General features: G+C 37.1%; 5 protein-coding genes and 1 long non-coding RNA gene across 8 annotated transcripts; 3 read left to right on the top strand and 3 right to left on the bottom strand.

The window, feature by feature from the left end:
* The first annotated feature begins 21 nt into the window (after window positions 1–21).
* On the top strand, window positions 22–7,565 carry LOC116299299 (protein ecdysoneless homolog). The gene is made up of 15 exons (XM_031707930.2): window positions 22–241; window positions 770–887; window positions 1,085–1,172; window positions 1,385–1,560; window positions 1,729–1,870; window positions 2,465–2,515; window positions 3,111–3,239; window positions 3,612–3,665; window positions 3,749–3,820; window positions 4,148–4,337; window positions 4,840–4,943; window positions 5,550–5,635; window positions 6,014–6,081; window positions 6,204–6,376; window positions 6,654–7,565. Exons 1-15 carry the CDS (start codon window positions 61–63, stop codon window positions 6,939–6,941), a joined length of 1,920 nt encoding a protein of 639 aa, XP_031563790.1. The 5' UTR covers window positions 22–60; the 3' UTR covers window positions 6,942–7,565.
* Window positions 3,588–6,001, bottom strand: LOC116299301 (uncharacterized). 2 transcript variants are annotated; one of them, XR_016120064.1, is made up of 3 exons: window positions 5,837–6,001; window positions 4,837–4,923; window positions 3,588–4,267 (listed from the first exon to the last, which is right to left on the bottom strand). It is a non-coding gene; the product is annotated as an uncharacterized LOC116299301 (long non-coding RNA). The 2 variants fall into 2 exon arrangements; XR_004197455.2 differs by lacking the exon at window positions 5,837–6,001 and having other exon boundaries at window positions 4,837–4,963.
* Window positions 7,566–7,690: 125 nt separating the features above from the next.
* On the top strand, window positions 7,691–10,812 carry LOC148910405 (uncharacterized). The gene is made up of 2 exons (XM_089031737.1): window positions 7,691–8,456; window positions 9,549–10,812. The coding sequence occupies exon 1, from the start codon at window positions 7,853–7,855 to the stop codon at window positions 8,450–8,452; it is 600 nt and encodes a 199-aa protein (XP_088887863.1). The 5' UTR covers window positions 7,691–7,852; the 3' UTR covers window positions 8,453–8,456; window positions 9,549–10,812.
* Window positions 10,813–11,116: 304 nt separating this feature from the next.
* LOC148910406 (uncharacterized) lies at window positions 11,117–12,049 on the bottom strand. Its single transcript, XM_089031736.1, has one exon. It carries the CDS (start codon window positions 11,720–11,722, stop codon window positions 11,117–11,119), a length of 606 nt encoding a protein of 201 aa, XP_088887862.1. The 5' UTR covers window positions 11,723–12,049.
* Window positions 12,050–12,960: 911 nt separating this feature from the next.
* LOC116299300 (uncharacterized) lies at window positions 12,961–16,066 on the bottom strand. Of its 2 annotated transcripts, none has more exons than XM_089031738.1 (5): window positions 15,923–16,066; window positions 15,482–15,693; window positions 14,846–15,057; window positions 13,790–13,846; window positions 12,961–13,452 (listed from the first exon to the last, which is right to left on the bottom strand). In XM_089031738.1, exons 1-4 carry the CDS (start codon window positions 15,977–15,979, stop codon window positions 13,827–13,829), a joined length of 501 nt encoding a protein of 166 aa, XP_088887864.1. In that variant the 5' UTR covers window positions 15,980–16,066; the 3' UTR covers window positions 12,961–13,452; window positions 13,790–13,826. The 2 variants fall into 2 exon arrangements, with proteins under 2 accessions (XP_088887864.1, XP_031563791.1); XM_031707931.2 differs by having other exon boundaries at window positions 13,790–13,854.
* Window positions 16,067–16,360: 294 nt separating this feature from the next.
* LOC116299316 (cytokine receptor-like factor 3) lies at window positions 16,361–23,559 on the top strand. Its single transcript, XM_031707954.2, has 7 exons — window positions 16,361–16,459; window positions 17,620–17,726; window positions 17,860–18,104; window positions 19,123–19,207; window positions 19,603–19,771; window positions 20,595–20,853; window positions 21,401–23,559. The coding sequence occupies exons 2-7, from the start codon at window positions 17,641–17,643 to the stop codon at window positions 21,904–21,906; spliced, it is 1,350 nt and encodes a 449-aa protein (XP_031563814.1). The 5' UTR covers window positions 16,361–16,459; window positions 17,620–17,640; the 3' UTR covers window positions 21,907–23,559.
* Window positions 23,560–23,691: the final 132 nt, after the last annotated feature.

Consider the following 23,691-nt stretch of genomic DNA (forward strand, 5'->3'; position numbering starts at 1 on the left):
CACGCATGTGCAAAAAATCAATATGGCGGACAAAACGTGAGTTTGACGTTTCTCTCAAAAATGGACGAATGTAGTGTTGAATACAGGATTTATGTTCGAAATAACACCGAGGAAGGCTCAGAACGAACTGAAGAGGAATACAAGAGCCTTTTAGCTGGGTATTTGGCTTATTTAAGTCAATATATTGGTGATTATATTTGGCAAGATCAGTCTTTTGCCTTGTCGTTCGTTCCAAGGAAAGGTAAGTTTATCTTGATTTATAACTTGTGCTAGTTGAAAAATCTGATTTTGACATTTTAGTCGTTCAACTAAGAGAATTAATTTTTTTCTTATGCGAGGAAGAAATTCAGTCAGAGTCTGTTGGTCAGTCAGTCAGTCAGTCAGTCAGTCAGAGAGTCAGTCAGTCAGTCAGTCAGTCAGTCAGTCAGTCAGTCAGAGAGTCAGTCAGTCAGTCAGAGAGTCAGTCAGTCAGTCAGGGAGTCTGTTGGTCAGTCAGCTAGTCAGTCAGTCAGTCAGAGAGTCAGAGAGTCAGTCAGTCAGTCAGTCAGTCAGTCAGGGAGTCTGTTGGTCAGTCAGAGAGTCAGTCAGTCAGTCAGAGAGTCAGAGAGTCAGTCAGTCAGTCAGTCAGGGAGTCTGTTGGTCAGTCAGCTAGTCAGTCATTGGGTTAGCCAGTCAGTTATTCCTTCAGTAATTGAGCTTAATGAGTTGTTATATTGTTTTTGTTATTATTTTGTTGTCAGTTATTATCATGTTATTTGATAAAAAACAGGTGATTCCTTGGCTCACATTTTTGGTCAGACAAACTATGGAGACAATGTTGAGGATGAATGGTTTATTGTATTCCTTCTTGTTCAACTTACATCAAAATATCCAGATGTCGTTGTAAGGTAAATACTATTGGGAAGCATGGGTAGACACTGATTGCATGCACACTTTAGACATGAAACTCTGACTCACAAGGCTGAGCAATTATTCCCTCCGATTTCAACTTAAAATAGATGTCATTTGCAATTTTGCTCTTTGCCTTTGAGCTCTTGAATGTGTGATTGATTGAAAATTACTTACTCTAGTTGTATTTTATTAGTGTTCAAGATGATGATGGAGATTTTCTATTGATGGAAGCTGCACATGAGATCCCTAAATGGTTGAATCCAGAAACTAGTAAAAACAGGGTAGGTAGAAGTAAACCTCCTCTCCACTTTCTTTTTTTGTGTGAGGCTGGGATCCCTGTGGCAAACACCTGCCACAGATAGCTCACTGGAGGAATAATTAAGAAGATTCCGTGTGTGCCTCTATAAAAGAATAAAAAATCTTTTATTAACATCTTTTGTTATGTAAGACTAAGAAAAAGTTTTAAAACCTGACAATCAATTTCCCATTTAAGGTATTCATTCATGATGGCAAGCTGCACATTATCCCCCTACCCTCCACTCCCAGGGAAATCACCATGTTTCCCACAGGGATCCCATCACTGTCTAAAGCACTGGAGCTGATACATGGGCCATTCAACACAATAGCAGGCCCCAGTGTGCAGCAAGCTGTTCTGAGGAGAATGGAAGGGTAAGTGAATCCAAAGGAAAAAACATGAATTTCATTGAAAGCTAAAATATCGTCTAGACTGTTCTAAGTCAGGGCATGTCTAACCCACAGATTATACTCTGAAACAACCTCAGGGCTGATATAAGTTGGGACATGGCTAACTTTTTTCCTTTTATGACTTTACTTTAGATATCCTGATAAAGCCAAGCACTTTTATCACTATGTGAACTGTTTTATCCCTCCTGCCATTAAATATGTATTGGATAAGAAGCCATCTCTTATTAGTGCTGCAGTGAAGGCCTTCTACCATAGGGATCCCATAGATATGAAGGTAATTTAGAGGTGATTATGTAGTCTATTATGCAGCTGCTATTAGTGTCCTCATGCAATTCTCACTCCCCCAACATGTGTGACAACACTAATAGTGACTGCTTAGCAATGATTATGATGATAATAATGCTGACAATGTTAATGTCTACACTGATAATGGCAAGAAAGATATTGATCTTGATGGTGATGATGATGATGGTATGATGATGATTACCATGACAGAAGAAAATGATGGCCATGACAGAAGGGAATGATGTTGATGATGACTATGATGATGATGGTATGATGATGATTACCATGACAGAAGAAAATGATATGATGATGACTATGATGATGATGGTATGATAATGGTTACTATGACAGAAGAAAATGATATGATGATGACTATGATGATGATGGTATGATGATGATGATGCTACTACTGTTAATGTTGCTGTAGTTGCCATTTACAATGATGATAATCCTATGATGATAATACTAGGACTAAAGACTGATTGTGACACCAATGATAATGAACAATTGAGTAATATTAATTTTATGTATGTAATAAAAAGGTCTTGTGATATTCATTATTCAGTATCTTTATCTTGTCTAGGCTGCAAGTGAAGCAAAACATTTCTCTCCAAAACAAAGAATAATGACAAGGGTAAGATAAACTAGAAATCATTTTTTAAATATATTTTCCAAGTTCTGTAAAATTCATTTGCAAAATTCAGTGAAGCCCCCACCCCTATATTTTTGGGAGTATCTGCCCCTGCAAGTGTCGTAAGCTATTGGTAAACAATTTTGGGAATTGAGGGTGGCATAACAGTAGTACGCTCACCTGTAACCCTTTGGGTTCGTTTTCTGGACTTGGCATCTCATGTGAGTAGAGTTTGTTAGGACTCTCTCTTGATTCAAGGGTTTGTCTCCTGGTTCTCTGATTTTCCTCTCTCCCCAAAACCTAGCATGCTAAATCCCAATATTATCTGTGAGTTAGCCATGCCCTGACTTAGATCAGCCTAGAGTTTGTTTCAGAGTTCGATCTGTGATTTAGCCATGCCCTGGACTTAGATCTCGCCAAAGGTTGTTTCAGGGTTTGATCTGTGAGTTAGCCGTGCCCTGACTTAGATCAGCCCAGAGGTTGTTTCAGGGTTATATCTGTGAGTTAGCTGTACCCTGACGTAGATCAGCCCAGAGGTTGTTTCAGGGTATTGATAAAATTTGTAGGTTTGAGATATCTTGTCTTTTTTAAACATCAGGTCTGCTTCACCAGATGTCTATATGCACAAATGATGCAGCAGAACTTTCAGCCCAATAAGAAGTCACTATGGCAGTTACCTTCATCAACAGATCCTCTGTACAAAGCTCATCAGCTTGGAATGAAAATTGTGAGTGAAAATAATTACATACCCCTTCCCCCCCTCTCCACCCCATGCAGAGTGATTGGAATTTCCACAGGGTGGGGAGGGTCTGAATAGGGTATATTGTGTAGTTCCAGAAGATATCCATACCTCCCCCATGGAGGGGGATGTGAATTTCCAAGGGGTGGGGAGGGTCTGAAGAGGGTATATTGTGTAGTTCCAGAAAATATCCATACCTTCCCCATGGAGGGGGATGTGAATTTCCAAGGGGTGGGGAGGGTCTGAGGAGAAGATATTGTGTAGTTTCTGAAAATGCCCATACCTCCCTACATGAAGGGGATTGAAATTTCCAAAGGCAAACAACTCCCACAGATATTTACAAAGTTGTTTTTATTTTAGACATGTGGGTTTGAAATTCTTTGCTCCAAGAGCAAAGTCAACATTGAAAAACAGGTGAGAAATGAAGGACTATTTCATAGAAATCATGGCTGCACACTCGCTCTGTAACTAATGCTTGATGTAAAACTACTTTTTAGTCGGTAAACAAGCCATCTGGTGCTGAGTGGGAAAGATATCTTCAATGTCTGAAGAAGCAAGGATACTTTAAAGTAAGTCTTGAAGCTTGGAAACCACTAGAAGTCAATCACTCAGTCGGCCAGGTCTTTTGTCAGTCAGTCCATCAATCTGTATATCTGTCAGTCAGTCAGTTTATTCAGTTGGCAGTCGGTCAGTTGGTCAGTCGGTCAGTTGGTCAGTCAGTCAGTTGGTCAGTCGGTCACATGGCAGTGAGTCGGACAGTCAATCAGTCAGTCAGTCAAGGGTCAGTCAGTCAGGTGGACAGTCAGTTGATAGGTCTGTCAGTCAGTCATGCTAAAATGATTAAAAAATACAGTAAATAATAATATTCTACAATTTTTTTTAAAATATAATTTTAGGACGAAATAGAGGGATCAAAGTTGTACATGAAACTGCTATCTGATGCTGAGCAGCATTTTCTTGAGTCATTTCATCCTGATGATGTGGTAACAGATGATCCGGGAAGCACTGTTCTTTCTCTGTTACAAAATATTGAAATAAATGTTGACAAGATGAGAGAAGAGGAAAAAGCATTACCACGAGAAGATGGTAAGATGATATACGTGAAGTATAGGAAACAGGGTATAGGATGAATCATGGTAGAATAGCTGTAGTGCACGCACTTATCTCAAACCTCTGGTTTGATTCCTGGACTCTACATCACATGGAGTAGAGTTTGTTAGGTCTCTCCCTTGATTCGAGGTTTTTTCTCCTGGCTCTACAGTTTTCCTCCCTTTGAAAAACTTAACAAGCTAAATTCAAATTTTATCTGTGAGTTATCTGTGCCCTGACTTGGATCAGCCCAGAGGTTGTTTCAGGGTTATATCTGTGAGTTAGCCATGCCCTGACTTAGATCAGCCCAGAGGTTGTTTCAGGGTTCTATCTGTGAGTTATCCGTGCCCTGACTTAGATCAGCCAAGAGGTTGTTTCAGGGTCATATCTGTGACTTAACCAGAGATAAGATTAAAAGTAAAGTAAAAGGAGGGCAAACAAGAGAGGGAAGTTTGGATATATTGGTTGAATCGCTTTGGATAAATCTTTTTCTTACCAGATGATAGTTGGCTTAATATAAGTCCAGAAGAATTAGATGAAATGTTAAGCAAGTATCGTATGACTGCTAGTACAGAACAAGCCCCTGTTGCAAATGGACAAAAGGTAACTGTCTTTGAATGGAGATATTGTGTGAACGAGCATGGGCGTAGCGAGGGCAAGGGGGGCAATGTAAATTTTTCCGCCAATAGACCCCTCGCATGTGAGTCAAAGCAGCTCAATTTGGAGGACAAAACAAAATAATTTAAATTTCATGAGAATTTGAAACCTATTGTTTTGTCCTCCAAATTGAGCTGCATTCCGTTGCAAGGGCGTAGTGCATACACGCGCGTATGCGTTTCATCTTTAGAGTTTCCCGCCATATTTCCTCCCTCATTACTCCATTTAAGGAGAGGTTTCACTGTGCAAGAAGGGAAGTAAGAAGGGAAAGGAAGAATGGATGGGAAAATTAGCAAATGGAAAGGAAGAGAGGGAGAAGAGGGCCGGGAGAGAAGGAGAGGTGTTGAGAAAAAGATAACAGGAGATGAAAATGTCAAGAAACGGGAAAATAGGAAGGGGAGAAGAAGGAATAGGAGAGAAGAAAAATACGAGGAAGAAGAGAATGAAGAAGGAGAAAAGAAAATTAAAAGAAAAAGGATTATTTACCATCCAATTTTTGATTAAAATTGGGATAATTTGGTATAATAGTATGTTTTTCTTTCTATCTTTAAGGAGGAATTCAACCTGGGCAAAATAACAGAATCGATGAAATCTTTTGTAGATACGGTGTCAAGCTATGAAGGAGCAGAATTTCCCGGGTGAGTTGTTCAAATTTCTCCAAGCTACTTTACTAAAATAGACCTTTGTCAAATTAACTCGCGTGACCGCAAAACAATGGCTTCAAGTCGAGGTTGGACTTGATGTGTTCGTACATATACTGTATTTTATCAAGTTTAACATGGAACCATTGTTTCTTGCTCACTCAAAAGAATTCACAGTGAAAGGTCAATTGATTTTACCATGAATTTGAAGACCATTTTTCTTTTGTTACATTCAATCCAGCTCATGCGTTCCTATAATGGTTCAAAGATTCAATTCATCATTGGAAGTTTGATTTCCTTCCTGCTTTGAAGCTTGCATTAATGAAACGAACGTTGACAATTTCTTTAACTCTATGGTTTTTGTTTTTCATGTAGAGAGGACGAGAATGAAGAAATACATTTTGATGCAGAATCGTTTATGGACACCATGAAACAGCTTTTAGGTTTGGGTTGCATTTTAAACTTTAATTTCGTATAACTCTGAAATACTTACCTCCACACCTTACCATAACCGTGACGATGTCGTTCCCCAGCATCTGATTGGGTTGCTCTCTCTTTATTGCAGAAGGGAAAACAGAAGAAAGGGTGGAAAGTAGTGATGAGGAAGATTATCTAAGTGACAGCAGCGTTGAAGAAAATGATGAAGACGTTCCAGAGGAAAGCGAGGAGTTCTTGAGGTACATGGAAGAGATGGACAGACAGTTAGGAAGCACCATGATTGGGAAGAGTTTTGAGAAGGTAAGACTGCTTATTTGTCGTAAATTTCAATACTCACAATACAAAATCAAATCGCAAAATTAACCGATTTCTCGTTTCCTAGCGGCCACTCTATTGCGTTTCAGGACTAGGACCGCGATTTAGGTCACTGGGAATGGAAAATAGGGTTACCAATATGGGATTCCCCCAAGGTTCATCACTAGGACCGGGATTTGGGTCCCTGTGAATGGGAAATAGAATCACCAACATATTATTCCTGTGCCCCAAGGTTCATCACTGGGACCATTTTAAATTCCAGAAAGAGAAACAACCCGTCAAAGTATCAAGTAAAAAGACTCAGCAAGAAGAAGCGAATCCTACGATAAAGATCCCAACAAACCAAGAAAAATCGTCCTCAGATATGACGTCACAAATGACGTCAGAAGAGACTGTGACGTCAGAGGAAGACCAAATTCCCGTGGACGTAGACTTGAATTTAGTTAAAAACCTGTTGGAGTCGTTCAGTAGTCAGGAGGGACTGGCTGGACCTGCCTCCAATATTCTTAATGCTATGGGAGTGATATTGCCGGTAGATGAAGAGAGATGACGGCTGTCTTTTTCTATAACATCTTTTGTGAAGTTATATATCAATGCTTGAGAGATGGAGAGGCTGCATAAATGTGATGGGAGCCGAGGAAACGGAATGTGGGATGAGAAAAGCAGCGATAGAAGGAAGACGCGGGCACAAAGGTAGGGAGAAGCAAACAACGAAAAAATGGAAAACGAAGGAAGAGTAACGAAAAAAGATAAAGGGAATGGAATGAAAAAGGTGCGAAGAAAAGCGAGAAAATGGGAAAGGAGTAGAGGAAGGAAAATGAAATGAAAAGAGAAAAACTGAATATGAAAGACAAAAGGCAAACTGAGAGGTTTGATATTTTTGATAGAGAGAAAGAGACAGAGAGATAGAGCGAGAGAGAGCTGAAATCCAAAATTAAGAAACGAGGGAAAGGCGAAAGAAAATTCAAAACAAAACAAAAAATAAACTAATATTTAAACTACAAAGGCAGGAAAAAGAACAATGGAAGGTAATACTTAAAATAAACTGTAATCGTTTTCTCAATTAAAACTAAATTAAATACAAAGCAATCTTCCAATCACAAGAACCATTATACAGTACAGTGTACCTTCATTTAGAACGACAAGTTATAATTAAAGCATGTTTTCTATATAATCGCTTTGACGTTTTTTTTATCGTGTGCTAAAGTAAAGTAAACATCAAAATTTTGATGGATGACAAACGTCAAAAGAAAATATTTAACTTTATGTATAATTTAAATTTGAGAAGTCCAAAGTAACTCGACACCTGTGAGGGTCGTTTTCGAAGAACAGCTTAGATTTATCGAAGGCTAGAGCAGATTTCTTCATACTCTCTTGGGTCAAGGATTAGAGAATAGATACTTTAAAGAGAATCTTTTCTAAGACTTTCGTTCTTCGAAAGAAAGAACCCGGAGTTTGAAAATGAGGATTTATATTTGGCACAGTTTGAATCGTAAAGATAGCTTCTTGTTTGGCGTCGTAATAATCTCGGTGGTATTTTCGAGTACCGCTCAAGAAACCGTAGAAGCAGTGGAAAATTTTTGCCCTTATTTTGAGAATCGCGCGCCTTTACCTCAACCGGATCTTCAAAATTGTACGTGGTACCGCAGCAAGTCCTGTTGTTTGTCCAAGGAGTTGAACATCATCTTCGACAACATCCCACCTCCTATGGGTGCGAATAAAAAATGCCTTGGACTCCTGAATCGTCTGATGTGCTTTGTCTGCGCTCCGAATCAAAACCTCTTCTACCGAGACGAACGTCTGACTGTTTGTCTCGAAATTTGTGATAAAATATACGAGGCGTGTGGAGATGCCACGCTCAAAGGAGCCAAGATTAAGGATACCTATAATACTGGAACAGAGTTCTGTTTGTCAAGAAAGTTTCTTGTTGCTAGTGAGATCAATAAGAAGTGCTTTATGCCTGCGGATTTGGATGTTGAAAGTTCGGCTAGTTTACTTCAAGTTGAAGTTTTACTCATTGGTGTGATGTCTTTGATTACAGCTGCAGTGGTACATAAGTGAAAAGGTAATGTAGCTATATATATATATCTTTTTGGTTTTGATAATCTTAGCTATCTTTTAGGACTTTTCTGTTAGCAGAGTCTCCCTCGTTGGCGATTCTTGTCCCAATAATTCTGAGAACAGGTAACCCTCATCCAAAAGTACCAATAATATTATCCTTAAAAACTTATTTTTGATTTGTCCCAAAAAAATATTGTCTTGTCCCTTCAAAATATTTTCCCTGTTATTCCTTATTGCTAAAGCTTTTTTGCCTGTATCCCTTTAATATTCATAATCCCATATCCCTAGCCTCATGAGAAGTGATTCAATACATGAATTGAGGAGTTGGGACTTACAGTGATTTTTGATATTCTGCAAACTCTAACATTTCAATGGTTTGTTGTGAAATTCATTTTTGCTGCTGCCAGTCAAAAAAATTAATATAAAAGGTACTGCCTGATTATTTTTGATGAAAGGCAGATAGAAACCAAATTTGAGCATGCAGCTTGCAACTACCATGTTTCAAATCGTTATAGAATAGATTTTTTTAGTAAAAATATGCAGGTGATTATAGAAAATCTTGCACGCTGGATTGGTCAAGAAACTCGCACTATCACACGATAATTACCTCGAGTGAAAATCCAAAATGGCAGCCAGCTGCTTTTTTGCGGTTAAATATTTAATTATTAATTCATGTTGTGTCCTCAATTAGCTTTATAGCTAAATATTTTGACATGGTAATAAAGTTTATTATTATTATTATTAATATTATAGCCAAACATCAGGAAACAAAATCTTGATCCCAGTGAAGAATTATGGAGAAATCCCATGTATCGTTTCATTTCCCAGTAACCTTAATCTCAGAAATTGTGCAATTGGATGTTTGCATGATGACATCATTTGACTCCCACTACCATAATGCTTCACAAATTGTCTTTCTTATTTATTTATTTTATTCCCTCATAAGAATAGTAAGACATTATAGTAAGGTGCTAATTAACTGAACAAAAGAAAGTGTGCAAGGGAGTCTGGTAGTAGAGGTCAATGATGCTATCATGCAAATGTGCTATTACCTTTAGTAACTCAACTCCAATCTCTTCTTTCTTTCTTAACACAGTAACCCCAATTTCACTAGTAGCGAGATGGTGCTTACTACAGCTGTGATGGAGAAACTTTTAGGAAAGTACATTTAAAAACTATTTAACTTTTACAAAGGCCAGAAATTGTAATTGCATTTTATTGTTTATATTCCTATGAATACGTCTTGATTATAATTTATTGTTTCCTATGAATGGAATTATCTTGGTTTGAACACAATGATATAATATGTTAAGGAGATTATTTCACTACTTTAGCTCAATGTTTAATGTTATAACCTGTTTGAAAAAAAAATATGGAAAGCCATTTCAGTGCTGGCATACATGAGGCTTGTCAATGCTAAAGTCAATCAAAAAACTATGTGAAGCCATTTTATTGTCATGGCACATAACTTGCCAATGACGTAGTCAATCCAATGAAACTATGGGAAGCCATTTCAGCATTATGGCATATCGTAACTCATACATGCTATAGTCAAGCCAATGAAGCTATAGGAAGCCATTTCGCTGTAGGGCTTATTATCTTGTACATGCTATTAGTGAAGCCAATGAGACCACTGGATGCCATTTCACTGTCAACAGAAGGCCATTTCACTGTCACATGGTAGCTTGTACACTTTGAAGTCCATCCAATGAAAACATTATAGGAATCCCTTTAAATGTCATATATACAATTTCTTTTCTGAAATTTGAGGTTTATATGGAATATAAAATATTAACCAAAAAGCATTAAAATTGAGTGGTCCACACACTAGAGTATAACGAATATTTTCTACATCATAGATGACTAAAATGTGAAAGTTAAAAAAAAAAATCTTAAAAAATCTTTTGGTCTGCAAAAAGATCATAAGTTTAAAAAAATGTTTAAAGTGATAAATAGGGATATTACATGGCAGCGTTGAGATACTGATTTTATCTCCAAGTGTTGAGGATATATCTGATGAGTGAGCACAACAAATGAATAAGATATTTTCGGCCACTCATACTGTATATATTACATAAAGGGATGTGTAAACAACAATTATTCTACTAATATGATCAAAGCATAATGTCATAACCTGGGGATACCTATGTATGCCATTTGTCATCGAGCCTATGAGTCATTGTTATTGCTATTTTAAGGATGTATGTTATGCAAATGAAGATGGCGAGTAAGGGCACCTTGTCGGAGATACCCCGCATCGACCTTATATAATCTCCCAATCTCTTTAGATAAATTAATTACGTACTAAGTTTGTTGAAAGTTGCTTGGCAAATCAAATTAATTAAAGATTGTATATAGTGTCCTATTTAACCTTAATTAATGCTTATGAATGATTGCTTCCTATTCTAGTGAAAGTGCAGGCTTATTTGAGTCAGTATTAAATTATTAGTTCCTCAGAAAATCCCCTGTGTATTGGTGATCTGTGAGGAATATTGGAAGAGTATATGTGTAGCTTACATAATAAATTCATTCATTCGTCATGCAAGAGTAAACAAATTTCCCCACTATTAATTTACATCCTTTCTCTTCCGCTATCTTCCATCTCGGGTCACAAGAGTACGCAGCAGTCTCCAAAATATTAACGTAGGAAGAAAAGATGTTAAATTAAGATTCAATGAACGTTTGTAAAATATAAATAAACAAATAAGCATAACAAACAGACGAAAGATTCGTGACCCTCGCCACTCCACTCTTTACGTTCCCGCTGTTCGGGTCGTAACTAAAACAACTCTGAAGCGACTTCTTCACGGTAACAAATCTTCTTCCTTCACAGAATTCCTTCCCACTGCCATACATTTGCTTGATTTCCAAACCTTTTAGGACGGCTTTTTTGCAGGCATTGTAAATTCGATCGCAGAATTCTTCACATACAATCATCGTAGAACGTTCGAAGAAAGTGTTTTGATCCGGAGCACAGATATAGCAGTACAAATAGTTCAAGTAGCGAGCACATTCTTCACTGGCTCCGGGAATAGGATTCAGCTGACTAAAAGCGAATTCCAATTCAGAGTTAACACAACAGGAATTATCTTTATACCAGGTACAGTTTTTTAAATTTTCTTGTCTTGAAGGCCCTCTGTTTTTGAAATACGGACAGTAATTCTGCTTGGTGTTGAGAGAAAGAGTAACCTCGTCGTTGGCCTTGCCTAGAGCTTCACTTATCACGAGCCATAAGAATATATAAAACCAATTATTAATTTTTTTCTGCATGGTTTTGACAACTAGAGTCGAATAAGTAAATGTGCCGCCAGTACGATAGTATTTGTTTACACTGAAGACATGTGCAAAAGCTTTCAGTTCAATAATGGTCTCCGAAGTGATGAGTGGCTTCGCCCAAAAATACGCCACGAAACTGTCTCTTCACATCCAATAGACTTGCTTATCAAACAATAGACAACAAGTGTGGTCTACATATGGTTTTAACTTGTTCGTAGGGGGAGATCAGAGTCAGCTTTACATCAACAGTCAAGGAAATTGGAGTGTTGATCCTTGAGGGCGCGCGAAATGCAAATTCAGTTGTCTACAAGGTGTGCTTTGAATGTCAACAATAGACGCTTGACGTGCATTATGGATCGACAATGCATTGCCCAAATACCAAATGTGCACTCAAAAATTCCTCAATCTTTGAAACAGTCCTCCTACCTTTTGAGGGGTTTTCTCCAGATTTTCCTATTTCCCTTCAACAAGGCTACTTGTTTTTTTTAGGTCAATTGAAAATAAAAAAACAAAAAATGTTTCTAAAGAAAAACAATTCAATGTACAACATCTTTTCGAAAATTTGTCCACAAATTTCAAAATTTTGCTCCAACCAAAATTACCTTTGACATTTTTCTGGAGAGGCACAGAGGATGTGCATTTTAGGGAAGCACGGGTGGCATAGCACTCGCCTCTCTCCAATGCAACCTGGGTTCAAGTCCCGATGAGCTTGGTGTTGTAGGTGAGTTGAGTTGTTTGTTGTTTCTCTCTTGTGCTTCGAGGGTTTTCCAGGTTCTTCTTCTTTCTTCCCTCTGCAAAAACCAACTACTAAATTCTAATTTGATCCAATATCTCCTCAATATATCCTTTCGCACTCACTGATGCAAATAAATTAGTGCTTATTCGACACACACCCCTGTGTTCATGGCTGATCCTCATACTTTCCATCACATTGCAAGTAGTATTAATTTAATGGTTCTCTTCTGTGCTTTGAGGGTTTTCTCTTGGTTCTTCTAATATGACAGGCCTTACTCACTCAGCAACCATGTTTTTGCTCATTATTTAACCCACATAAAATCATTCTCAAGCACTTGAATATGAAGCTACAAATTAATGGAGGAACTTACTGTTCCAGTCCACATGGCTTCCAATTTCCCTGCCTTTGTAAGATTTAACTTCTAAACTCTGACTTGTTGTGTTTCAATGAGATTTGTGCCCGACTCTGTTGTGTTTTTCTATCATTATGCAACAGCAAAAAGCAAACTTTTATTCATATTAGAGGCAATATATAATAGTATTTACAATGATGTTACATGCTCAAACATGGCTGTATTCCACAAACCAGTTCTTTATATTATGAGGAAAAGTCCAATTCCAAGATGTGAGGATTACTGTCAAAAGTAACATGTGCAGGCATGAGAGCCAGGTAATGGACCTCATACATTTATTAACGTTTATTCTCAGGTACTTGAATGTGAGGCTACGTGTGGAAAAATCTATTGTTCCAGTTAACATAGCTGAGAAAGACCAAGAAATTGTTTGTTTACATTTTCGCCAAAAATTGCCTTGCTCTAGATCTCATGCCTTCCCGCGATACTTTTGAAAATGGCTGCACATCTCAAAATTAAACTATTAGAAGGTTTTGATCTTTAATGTTCCCTGCCATACAGATGATGTGTTTGGTAACTCTGAAGTCAGATGCATGCTTAACTGTGAACAAACTAGAGGTCTTCATCTTCAATTGTCTGGAAAAAATTATATTACTTCATTATTAAACAATATGATGCTATAATGCAAACAGCATTAGTATTAGTGCATGCCTATAACGATTGAAGGGGTTAAAATGAAAACGGTATAAGTGACTTTTTGGGGTGATTTTTAGAACTCGCTCAAGTCGTCCCAAAATTGTACCAAACAATTTATTTGTTTTCGCTTATTGCTTCAAGTCAAGGCATTTGGATCAATACAATCAATACGACCCAAATGCAACAATGGCTTGAAGGCAATAGAGTATAACTCTAACATCTGTTATTATTTGAGGGTTAAGTAATTTAAACAGCTCTTTAAAGCACTCTATTGTACCTCAACATCCACCTCGCTGTCTTCACATGGCACCTTTTCAACGACCTGTGGCATCAGCTTACAGTCTGGTAGACAAAATTGACACAAATTGATTAAACTAATAAACATTATAAAACACTCATAAATTATATAATGCAGCCATAGACAATATCTATCACCTCTGGGGTCTTTAGTTTGATTCATGGACTCATCTAATGTGAGTAGAGTTTATCAGGTCTATCTCTTGATTTGAGTGTCTTTTTCCCCAGGTTTTTCTAGTTTTTCTCCCTCCACAAAATATAAATAGCTAAACATCTTTGTTTTTTTAGAGATAGTGACATGTGACAGTGTAGCCAACTTAGCACTGGTAAACTCATGGCCCTCTATATTTAACGACTCTAAGTGAGACAGGACTGACAATGTTTTACTTGGACATCCGAGCCAAATAGCTAAATTCCAATCGGATCTGTGGGTTAGCCTAGCCCTAATAACATTTAATAATATTTGAAGGTTTTTAGTAATTTTAATAAAATCCTGAGCAATAAAATAAAACCAGATGGTCCATGAATCAGATTACAAGGTTGTCTAAAATGATGACCTAAGATCAAATGATGATCTCGTGATTACATTCTTAGTGTCTTGTAAGACAAGCTAAAATGCCAACTAACACTTTAAATTACTCTCAAAAATGAACTTCCTTTCATTGTTGACCTTAGAAGTCTGGAATCTTAAAACAGTCTGCTTCTTTTGGGATATATTGTTCCAGGTCAAAAAATCTCAAATTTCTAGTCCTAGAATTTTCTAAATGAATAAAAAAGCATTAAAATATTTTATTTATTCTAAACATTCTCCCCCACCCCCCCCCCCCTCCACCACATACCATAATGATGATCAGTCTTGATAATAGCTGTCATTACAGCTGAGCCCTCTATGAGATATTCTTTGTTTTAAGAATCATCCAAGTGAGGCTATCGGGTTGAAACAATGCTTGTTGTCTCATTTGCACCTCATTTACATGTATCCATAATATCTGCTGTTCCCAAAGGGCAGCCCCTTGAGGTTCAAACCTATTTTTACCTTCAGCCAATGAATTCATTGATGTTTCTGTTGTGGATGTAACTTTGTCATCACTGGAAACAGTCCATCTTTCCAGCACTGTAGCTATCTTTTTACTCATTCTCTTTCTTTTGTCAACTTTTTTCTGATTTTTTGATTTTTTCTTTCTCTTGAGTTTTTTTTCCTTGGTGTGGTTTTCTTCAGGTGATTGTGAAAAAGTATTACTTGAATTCCTAAAATATTTGTAAGGCATTTCTCATTGGAATCAAGGTTTGGTATAGTGGTAGCAGTAAATGGTACATGTAGGTGTATACATTCTCTCATCATTTGATATTGCAGAACTCACCCACCTCTCCTCTCTGCCTACAAAATTGCTTTTCACAGGGGCTGGGAGGGGTGCATTTTTTGTATCCATCACAATATTTATCGAGGTTGGTGTGGTAGCACACTCACATCTCACCTCTCGATATTATAAAAATTCACTCACCCCTCCCCTCTGTCTATGAAATTTGCTTCTCTCAGGGAGGGGTGCATTTTTTTGTATTTATCAAAATCAAGGGTGCTTGCCTCACTTGAAATTTGGAGAATTTACCCACCCTCCTCTCTGTCTATAAGACTGATTCGCATCCCTTTTACAATTATTCATTTGAGATATACCTCTCTGTTGGATTCTGTTCTTGTTCAATGGCAAAAATCAAGCCAGCGTCTGTAAGAGTATCTCCAACAGTATAGTGTGCAGGCAGATCAAAGTGATACTCGTTTTGTAGCTTACAGACCCTTAAAATCTGTTCATCAGGGTAGAGTTTCTGAAAGACAATTTCTACGCATCTCTTGACGTCCTCAAGAAGCCAGTCTTCATATGCAATAACCTGGGTAAAGGAAAAATGAAGAAAATCTTCTGATACACAAATAGACGTTTGAAACAAATGAGCTTAATACCATGTGATTTATATTTATGAATTTAAAGCAAAACGTACCCTGGGCTCCAGAGGTTCTATTCGCTTTTCCCGGAACATTGAACGAGCGAACACAGTAATATTGCCGGAGCGAGAATGCAATAACCTCTGGGCCCCAGGGTAAGCAAAACGCGGTATTTACCAGAAATCTTTTTTCCCTGGAAGAACACGCGACATTCAGCCTTACTTTACAAGCCATAAGGCTCCATTTTTGACACTATCTTCGCATTTCCTCTTTCAAAAATAACAAATGTTATGAACTAAACTCCGTCACCTTAAATCCGCCATTTTGTTTTTAATTCATAAATTTGTTGGATACTCCGCTGGCTTTAGATATCGCGGGAGATATCCCATAGAAATCATTTACAAAAACCTTTTCACTTTAAAAGTTTATTTTCAGAAGAAGAAAAAAAGAAAAAACACTGCATGAAATAAGTAAGTAAATCCTAGAAAAATTTACTAAAGCTTTGTTGTTTTTTTTTCATTTTATAGATAACGATAAATCTAATCTTGGGCTCCCTGTGGTTAAGGGGCGCTACTGCGCATGCTATGATTATGGTTTCAAGCGACTGCTGTCATTTGAGCTGAAAGACTTGTCATAAGGTTTTCTTCTTCCCTCGGAAAACATTAAAAAAATATTCCTTGAAAATGATGAATTAGCCATCCACTACAATAAATGGTAAGTCTTATCATTATAGAATCCAAAAAGGCTTTTAGTTTGAAAATCGTTTTGTTTAAAGATTTTTTTCTCGTCAAAAATGAAGGTTGTTTTATTGAGAAATCGCTTCAAATTTATTGAAGTTTTTTTCTCAGAAACCTCAAATTTCAGTTTGCTCACGCTTCAAGGTTGATATTTTTCGTTTTCTAATAAATAATAAAGGCTCTATTCCCCTCTTGCAGTTAGGAAGGCTTCAAATATCGATAACGAGAAGTAATGTGCGTTAATTTGCTACATTTATTAAGCAAATATTTATTTTGGTAAACAGTTTAGCGTCTTTCTCTACTCATTTTTATTCATTTATTCGTTAATCTACAATATTGGAATTTAATTCATTTAATAAAAGACATGAAAATTTTAAGAGGTTGAAGAAAATTTGGTCATATTGGTAAAATCCCCTCCCTCAATGTTTATTGAGTAATTCAGTAGGTGGACTATGAATGATTTATGAAGATTATATTTGTTGCTGGATTTAATCAACGTTTGACATTTTGTTACAGTTTTGATTGACAGATGAAGTGGTTATCTAATTAATCAGCTTGTTGATCAATACTATTAATTCAATGATGATTGATTGTTTATTGATTGGTCAAATAAATGCTTTTATCATTAATTGTTTTTGATAGCGCAGCGCACTGATTCTAAAAATAGCTTAAAGATTCAGACCAACATTGCATTCTGTTTAACCACTACGAGGATTATAGAACTGATTTTATTATCTTTACTTAAAGTTACAATAATAACCCATGTAAACTAAGATCAACTGAGATCGGCTGTGGAAATTATCTGTTGAAAGTAAACTTGTAAGTTTGTTTGTCCGAATTTTGCCTTTGTCTTCGTTTTTATGATGTCACGGTTGTGCTGCGCTATTGACTGATAAATTAATAAATTATAAATTAATAAATAGGTCTAAACTGCTTGGGCAAGTATTTTGTTATCCCAGCTTCTCTTTTATTCTCTTTAGAGTTGTTTTATTTCTTTAGTGATAGATAACTTAAAAAAATATAGCCAAAGAATCAGCAAAATGACGCAGACAATATATTGCAATTTCTTTTCAAAATGGGAATTTTAAAACTATGGGAAATAGAAGTAATATAATTTTATTAATGTTAATTTTTCAGGTAAGAGAATAATGCTGTAAAATGAGTGAAGAGGAGGTCATCACCAAGGCTCGACAATCAATCAAAGAAACCTTACAAAAGCTTGAAAAATACCAAGTTTACCTAAAGTAAATATTGCCATACTTATTATTGCGAAGTGATTACCATTTCCTGTAACTCAGAGGCTCATGATCAAAACATTATTTTGACAGTTGATATTTTTAGAAATTCAAATTTTTATGCTATACTATTTATTTTTAGTTCAGAACTCACAGATTTAACCTCAACAAAGGAAGTTGTCAAGGACAGTCTTTCAAAAGCACGACAAGAGGTGGAGGTTAACTTCACCAAGATTCAGAATGACGTACTTGAAGCCCTTGATGGTAGGCAGAAGGAGATCCTTGCTACAATCGATGATGTTGGACACAAAGATTTAGAACCCTTGAATAATCTTGAAGATAAAATCACTGGAGAATTGGAAAAAGTACAAGAAGTAATAAAAGAAGGTAGGGGTTGACTCTGATGATGATAATGATGACAATGATGATGATGATGGTGGTGGTGATGACGACGATGATGATGATGGTGGTGGTGATGATAATGGTGGTGATGATGATGATGGTGGTGATGATGATGATGGTGGTGATGATGATGGTGGTGGTGATGATGATGATGGGGAAGATGATGATGATGGTGGTGGTGATGATGATGATGGTGGTGATGATGATGGTGGTGGTGATGATGATGATGATGATGATGGGGAAGATGATGGTGGTGGTGATGATGATGATGGGGAAGATGATGATGATGGTGGTGGTGATGATGATGATGGTGGTGATGATGATGATGGTGGTGATGATGGTGGTGGTGATGATGATGATGATGATGGGGAAGATGATGGTGGTGGTGGTGGTGATGAGGGTAATTATGATGTCTGATGATGATGATGATGGTGGTGGTGATGATGATGATGATGATGATGATGATGATAATTATGATGTCTGATGATGATGATGATGGTGGTGGTGATGATGATGATGGTGGTGGTGATGAGGGTAATTATGATGTCTGATGATGATGATGATGGTGGTGGTGATGATGATGATGGTGGTGATGATGATGGTGGTGGTGATGATGGGGAAGATGATGATGATGGTGGTGGTGATGAGGGTAATTATGATGACTGATGATGATGATGATTGTGGTGGTGATGATGATGATGGTGGTGATGATGAGGGTAATTATGATGACTGATGATGGTGATGATGATGATGGGGGTGGTGATGATAATGATGACAATAATGATGATGTTGATTATGATAATATTGATTACGATGATAGTGATGATGATGATGATGATGATGAAGGTTTTATGATGACTGATGATAATGATAATTTTATATTTATTGATAATGGTTGTGGTGATTATTTAACCAAGATCACATCTATTAAATTCAGCAGTACATATATGTGGGAAAACATATACCAGACAGGATATGTAATCTTTCCTTTCCTTTAAACCAGGTAATACTACTTTGGAAAAAGAAGATTCTATGTTGCTAGAAGAACTGCATCAAATAAAGAAAAACCTGACCCTAACAGAAAATAGGTAAGGCCTATAGATTAACCCTCCCTACCTTCTGTAGGACGAGAAAGAGTATGAGTTTTAAAATTGCTTCAATCTACATACACAACCAGGACTATGAAATGACAGTGCTAATCTTTAAAAGTTAAAAATTTGTACTCATTGTCATAGTCGAATCTAAAGGTCTCTATTCTTTAAAGAGAGGTGTGCTCAGACTCTGATCAGTCCAAAGGCTGCTTTAAGGATCAATCTGTGAGTTAGCTTTGCCCAGACTTAGATCAGCCCAGAGGCTGCTTCACGGTTTTATCTGTGAGTTAGCCATGCCCTGACTTTGATAAGCCGAGAGGTTATTTCAGGGTATTGGGAAGGCCAGTCTAAATAATTAAATAATTATTAACTTTGTAAAATTCCTTTTGCAGGTATCCAAGTGTGCCATGTATCTCTCAAACTCTTTCTGTCACATTTGAAGAAAGTCCAGAAGCATTTATTGAGACCATCAATCACCTTGGTGAAATCTCAATGACAGGATCGCTACAGATAGTTGAACTGACAGAACGTCCAGGAGGAATGCATGTAGAGTGGGATGACGTGAGTGAAGTATTTTAATTGCCGTTTTATTATCATTATCATCATTGCTTCCACAACTGCAGCCACCATCCTCATCATCACCACCACTAACACCACCACACTTCTTCATTATCATACCTTCCACTTACCAACCACTAAACTGACTACTTACTGTCACCTTACCGACACATTACTGTATGGTGTGGATTGTTCACAACAGCCATCATCATCATTATTACCATCACCACCACCACCACCAGCTCTACCATCTCCATCATCATCCTCACCACTACCACCACACAACATCATCATGGTTATCATTATCACCATCATCTTCATCACCATCATCATTATTGTATCGTCATCATCATTATTACATCATCATCATTGCACCATCATTAAATTATCATCACTACCATCTCCGTAGACTCTTCCACAGTCTCTCGCTCGTCTGTTCCATCTCCACGCTTAGAGACTGTAACGGTACAATGACCAAAAATACTTATGGGTCCCGAAAACTAGGACCCAGCGTGCTTTGGGAACCAAAATACTCGTCCACAGTCTCTCTCGTTTCAATATTTTCAAGATGGCGGGGAAAATGAGAGAGACTGTGGACGAGTATTTTGGTTCCCAAAGCACGCTGGGTCCAAGTTTTTGGGACCCATAAGTCCTTTCGGTCATTGTACTGTTACAGTCTCTAAGCGTGGAGATGGAACGGACGAGCGAGAGACTGTGGAAGAGTCTACCATCTCCGTTGCTATCATCTTTACCATCACCATCATCACCATCATCAAATTGTAAGTACAATATTTAAAATTTATTTCTTTTTTATTTAATGTCCTAGACTTTTTCAGATTGTGAATCAATCACTGATTACAGTGGAATACAGGAGTATATACTACAGTGCTGCTGCAGTGACAACAAGAATGCCAGTGGCACCGTCTTCAATACTGTATACACTGGAGAAGAGATGTCATATACTGTGACAGACCTTGAACCTCATGTCTCTTACACATTCCGTGTTTGTGGGAGATTTGGGAAGGATGGTCGCTGGAGCTCATGGAGCATCCCTAGAAATGGAATTACTACATTAGATCCACATGGTGTGTAGAATGTAACACATACAGTTTGTAACCCTTATTTATAATCACCAACCACTAAATTCATGCTATGAAAAACCTTCCCTGGTAACAATTTTCTTTCAACTATTTTCATTTCTTTAAACAGCTATTTTCCTTAGGTATTAATTGAGGGCAGGGGGGTCAAAATTGGTTTTGTTTTTCCACGATCATGGGTCGTGGTACAATGATGTATATCAATAAAAAACGTTCTACATCAGCAGAGGCTATCCCTCCCTACCTAAAGAAGGGAGAGAAAGAGAAAAGACTCTTCTTGTGGGGAATTCTAGATAGATGACATACACATAAACATAGACAAGGAATTAAAACTGTAGGGTCTGTCTGTCATTACTATATAACCCAGTATAAAGCAGACGCAAAAAGACCCATGTTGAGACGTTGGTGATGACCATCATCAGTGCCTGTGCTAACACTACCGGGCCCATAGTAATTGGCTATACCGTTGTGGTGCCCCTGCCCTGACATGAAAACAAAATAAATAAATAAATAATTCTCTTTTCGTCTTCCACAGAATGGTCTCCTGAAGACTGTGTCAACCGTAACAAGCTGGTTATCTACCAGCTAAGCAACCACCAACGAACAGCAACTAAAATCTTCCCAGATAGTTCTAAAGTTTTAAGGTCTAAAACTATGAGTTACAGAGTAGGTACCTCACTTCAGTTCAAGATTGACGAAACAGGTGATGACAGCAACGGTGATGGCATAGGTTTAACAACAACATCATTCGACTTTAGCAACCCAAAACAAAATCTGCAATGCCCGGGATCGGTGAGCATCAACTCTAAGGGACTGGTGTATGTAAATGGCACCTGCATGACAACAAGACTACCACCGTTCAAGCGAGGGTCTACAATAATCTTTGAAGTCAATAAACTTACCCCAGGGAAGGTGCGTGTGTCAATCAGCATTGATGACAAACAAGTCACATTTGATTGGCAGATAGATAAGGATGATGACTGCGCCAAGCTGTATTTTGCAATGGGATTTCAGCACTCAGGATGGCAAGTTACAGTTTAATGAACTTCATTCATCCTTTGCTATCTCTAGCTTTTCTAGACAAATTTGTACGAAAAAATAGAATTGAAAATCATTTTGTTAGAGCACACGCCTATAGATCTGATTACACATTCTACAAATTTATTGACATCTTTATAATATTGCATTTATTAATTTCTCCTTATTGCTTACAGTCAAACCACCTCAAGCGTGAACACGTAGAGGTCATTAATGACTTTATTTTTGGATTCTTGATTTTATTATTCAATTTGAAGATTCATTAATGAAAATGAATCTTCAATATTCAAAAAAAAAAAAAAAAAAAAAAGAAAAAAATTTTTAATTCAATATTATTAACTTGGCTTGTAGGCTCTGGTTTGTTGTGCAAACAGAAGGTAAGTCATTAACATTACATATTCCTTGCACAAAAAGTCGTTTTTGCATTTCAGCTGCATAAATGCTTGGCTTTTGTATATGCTAGGCTTTGAAGATTCGTTTTCAATAATGAATGTTTGAATTGAATAATGAAATGAAGAATCCAAAAATAAAGTCATTAATGACCTCTACGTGTTCACGCTGGAGGTGGTTTGACTGTAATTATCACATTTTTATTTGATAAAGAAAATTTGGATACAAAAAGTTTCACAAAATTTAGGGCAACATTATACTAAGCATGGCTTAAAATGACAGCTGATCAGACACTGGTCATCATCACAGGCCAAATTAGTTTTAGCTTAGTCATACCTTATTTCTGGCTGAACAATGCTGGTCAAAATGACTGACAAGGCAAAGATTTGACCAGACCAGTCTCAGCACTGGCCGGACATTGTCTGATGGCCTGCTGTTATTTTTAGCCCTGCTAAGAAATACTTAATTATGGCATCTGATGAAAAATGCAAAAGTATTATAGTAAGATATTCTAGCAAAGATTTTTTTATAAGCCACACTAAAAAGAGAATTGCCCTCATCATACCTCAAATCTTACTTTAATAGTTAATAGAATGATGCCCTGAAACAACCTCTGGGCTGATCATGGCTAATCAGGGACATTTTCTGATTTGTCCAGTTTTTGAAATTTTTCAGTTTTTCTTACATTTTTTACATTTTAAAAATATTTTTATTTTATTTTTTCCCCGAAAGTTGGTCTGGTTGAAACTTGACCAACTACGGCCCTGCTAATTAATGATTCACAGAATGAATGCGAGGTTAACATGAAAATACAAAATAAATCCCACAAACTACATTGAGAAAAGGTGTAATTTTTTTTGTATTTTATATGTTAGCCTTGTTAGGGTCCATTGGAATCTATTCAGTGTTTGGTTTTGAGGAAGGGGAAAACTAGAGAAGTTAGAGAAAACCCCTTAAATCAAGGGGAGACCAAACAAAACCTTTGTTGGATAAAAGCCAAATTAATTAGATGGATTGAAGTTCAAGATTATGAATTCTGAAGTCATTTACAACGAATCTGATCCAGTTAGGGAAAATAATTTTTCAATTCTAGCTAGACCAAGTCATTTCCTTACGAAAAAAAATTCTTGCATGATTCTCATTCATATTCATTTGTCTTCTCAAGCATAGTTGGTAAACAAAGAAATGATACTAAGGGGAAATACATAATAATATGGTCTGAAATCAGGAACCTGAGCGATGATTAAAATAGACAAAGCATGAAAAGTTTTTTGGCATGAATATTTGTGTTTTATTAGCTTGACAAAATGTAACTATATCCAGGGCTGTCAACCCCCGATATATTCAAATCTGGACAATTGATAGGGAAGGGACATGACGTCACAGCGCGTCAAAAAG

Source organism: Actinia tenebrosa, unplaced genomic scaffold (genome assembly GCF_029948245.1).
Source record: "Actinia tenebrosa isolate PJP-AT-01 unplaced genomic scaffold, QUT_ActTen_1.0 PGA_scaffold17__23_contigs__length_9995812, whole genome shotgun sequence".
Classification (NCBI taxonomy): Eukaryota; Metazoa; Cnidaria; class Anthozoa; order Actiniaria; family Actiniidae; genus Actinia; species Actinia tenebrosa.

Bases quoted from the DNA above. Each gene is read 5' to 3' on its own strand.
- LOC116299299 (XM_031707930.2), top strand. From the start codon at position 61: ATGGACGAATGTAGTGTTGAATACAGGATTTATGTTCGAAATAACACC. The intron at 4,338-4,839 runs GTAAGATGATAT...TTTTCTTACCAG, and splicing joins AGCATTACCACGAGAAGATG to ATGATAGTTGGCTTAATATA. The intron at 5,636-6,013 runs GTGAGTTGTTCA...TTTTTCATGTAG, and splicing joins GAAGGAGCAGAATTTCCCGG to AGAGGACGAGAATGAAGAAA.
- LOC148910405 (XM_089031737.1), top strand. From the start codon at position 7,853: ATGAGGATTTATATTTGGCACAGTTTGAATCGTAAAGATAGCTTCTTG.
- LOC148910406 (XM_089031736.1), bottom strand. From the start codon at position 11,722: ATGCAGAAAAAAATTAATAATTGGTTTTATATATTCTTATGGCTCGTG.
- LOC116299300 (XM_031707931.2), bottom strand. From the start codon at position 15,979: ATGGCTTGTAAAGTAAGGCTGAATGTCGCGTGTTCTTCCAGGGAAAAA. The intron at 13,855-14,845 runs GTAAAAATAGGT...TTTGTCTACCAG, and splicing joins AATGAATTCATTGGCTGAAG to ACTGTAAGCTGATGCCACAG. The intron at 13,453-13,789 runs GTACAATAGAGT...AATTTTTTCCAG, and splicing joins ACAGCGAGGTGGATGTTGAG to ACAATTGAAGATGAAGACCT.
- LOC116299316 (XM_031707954.2), top strand. From the start codon at position 17,641: ATGAGTGAAGAGGAGGTCATCACCAAGGCTCGACAATCAATCAAAGAA. The intron at 18,105-19,122 runs GTAGGGGTTGAC...CCTTTAAACCAG, and splicing joins ACAAGAAGTAATAAAAGAAG to GTAATACTACTTTGGAAAAA. The intron at 19,208-19,602 runs GTAAGGCCTATA...TTCCTTTTGCAG, and splicing joins CTGACCCTAACAGAAAATAG to GTATCCAAGTGTGCCATGTA.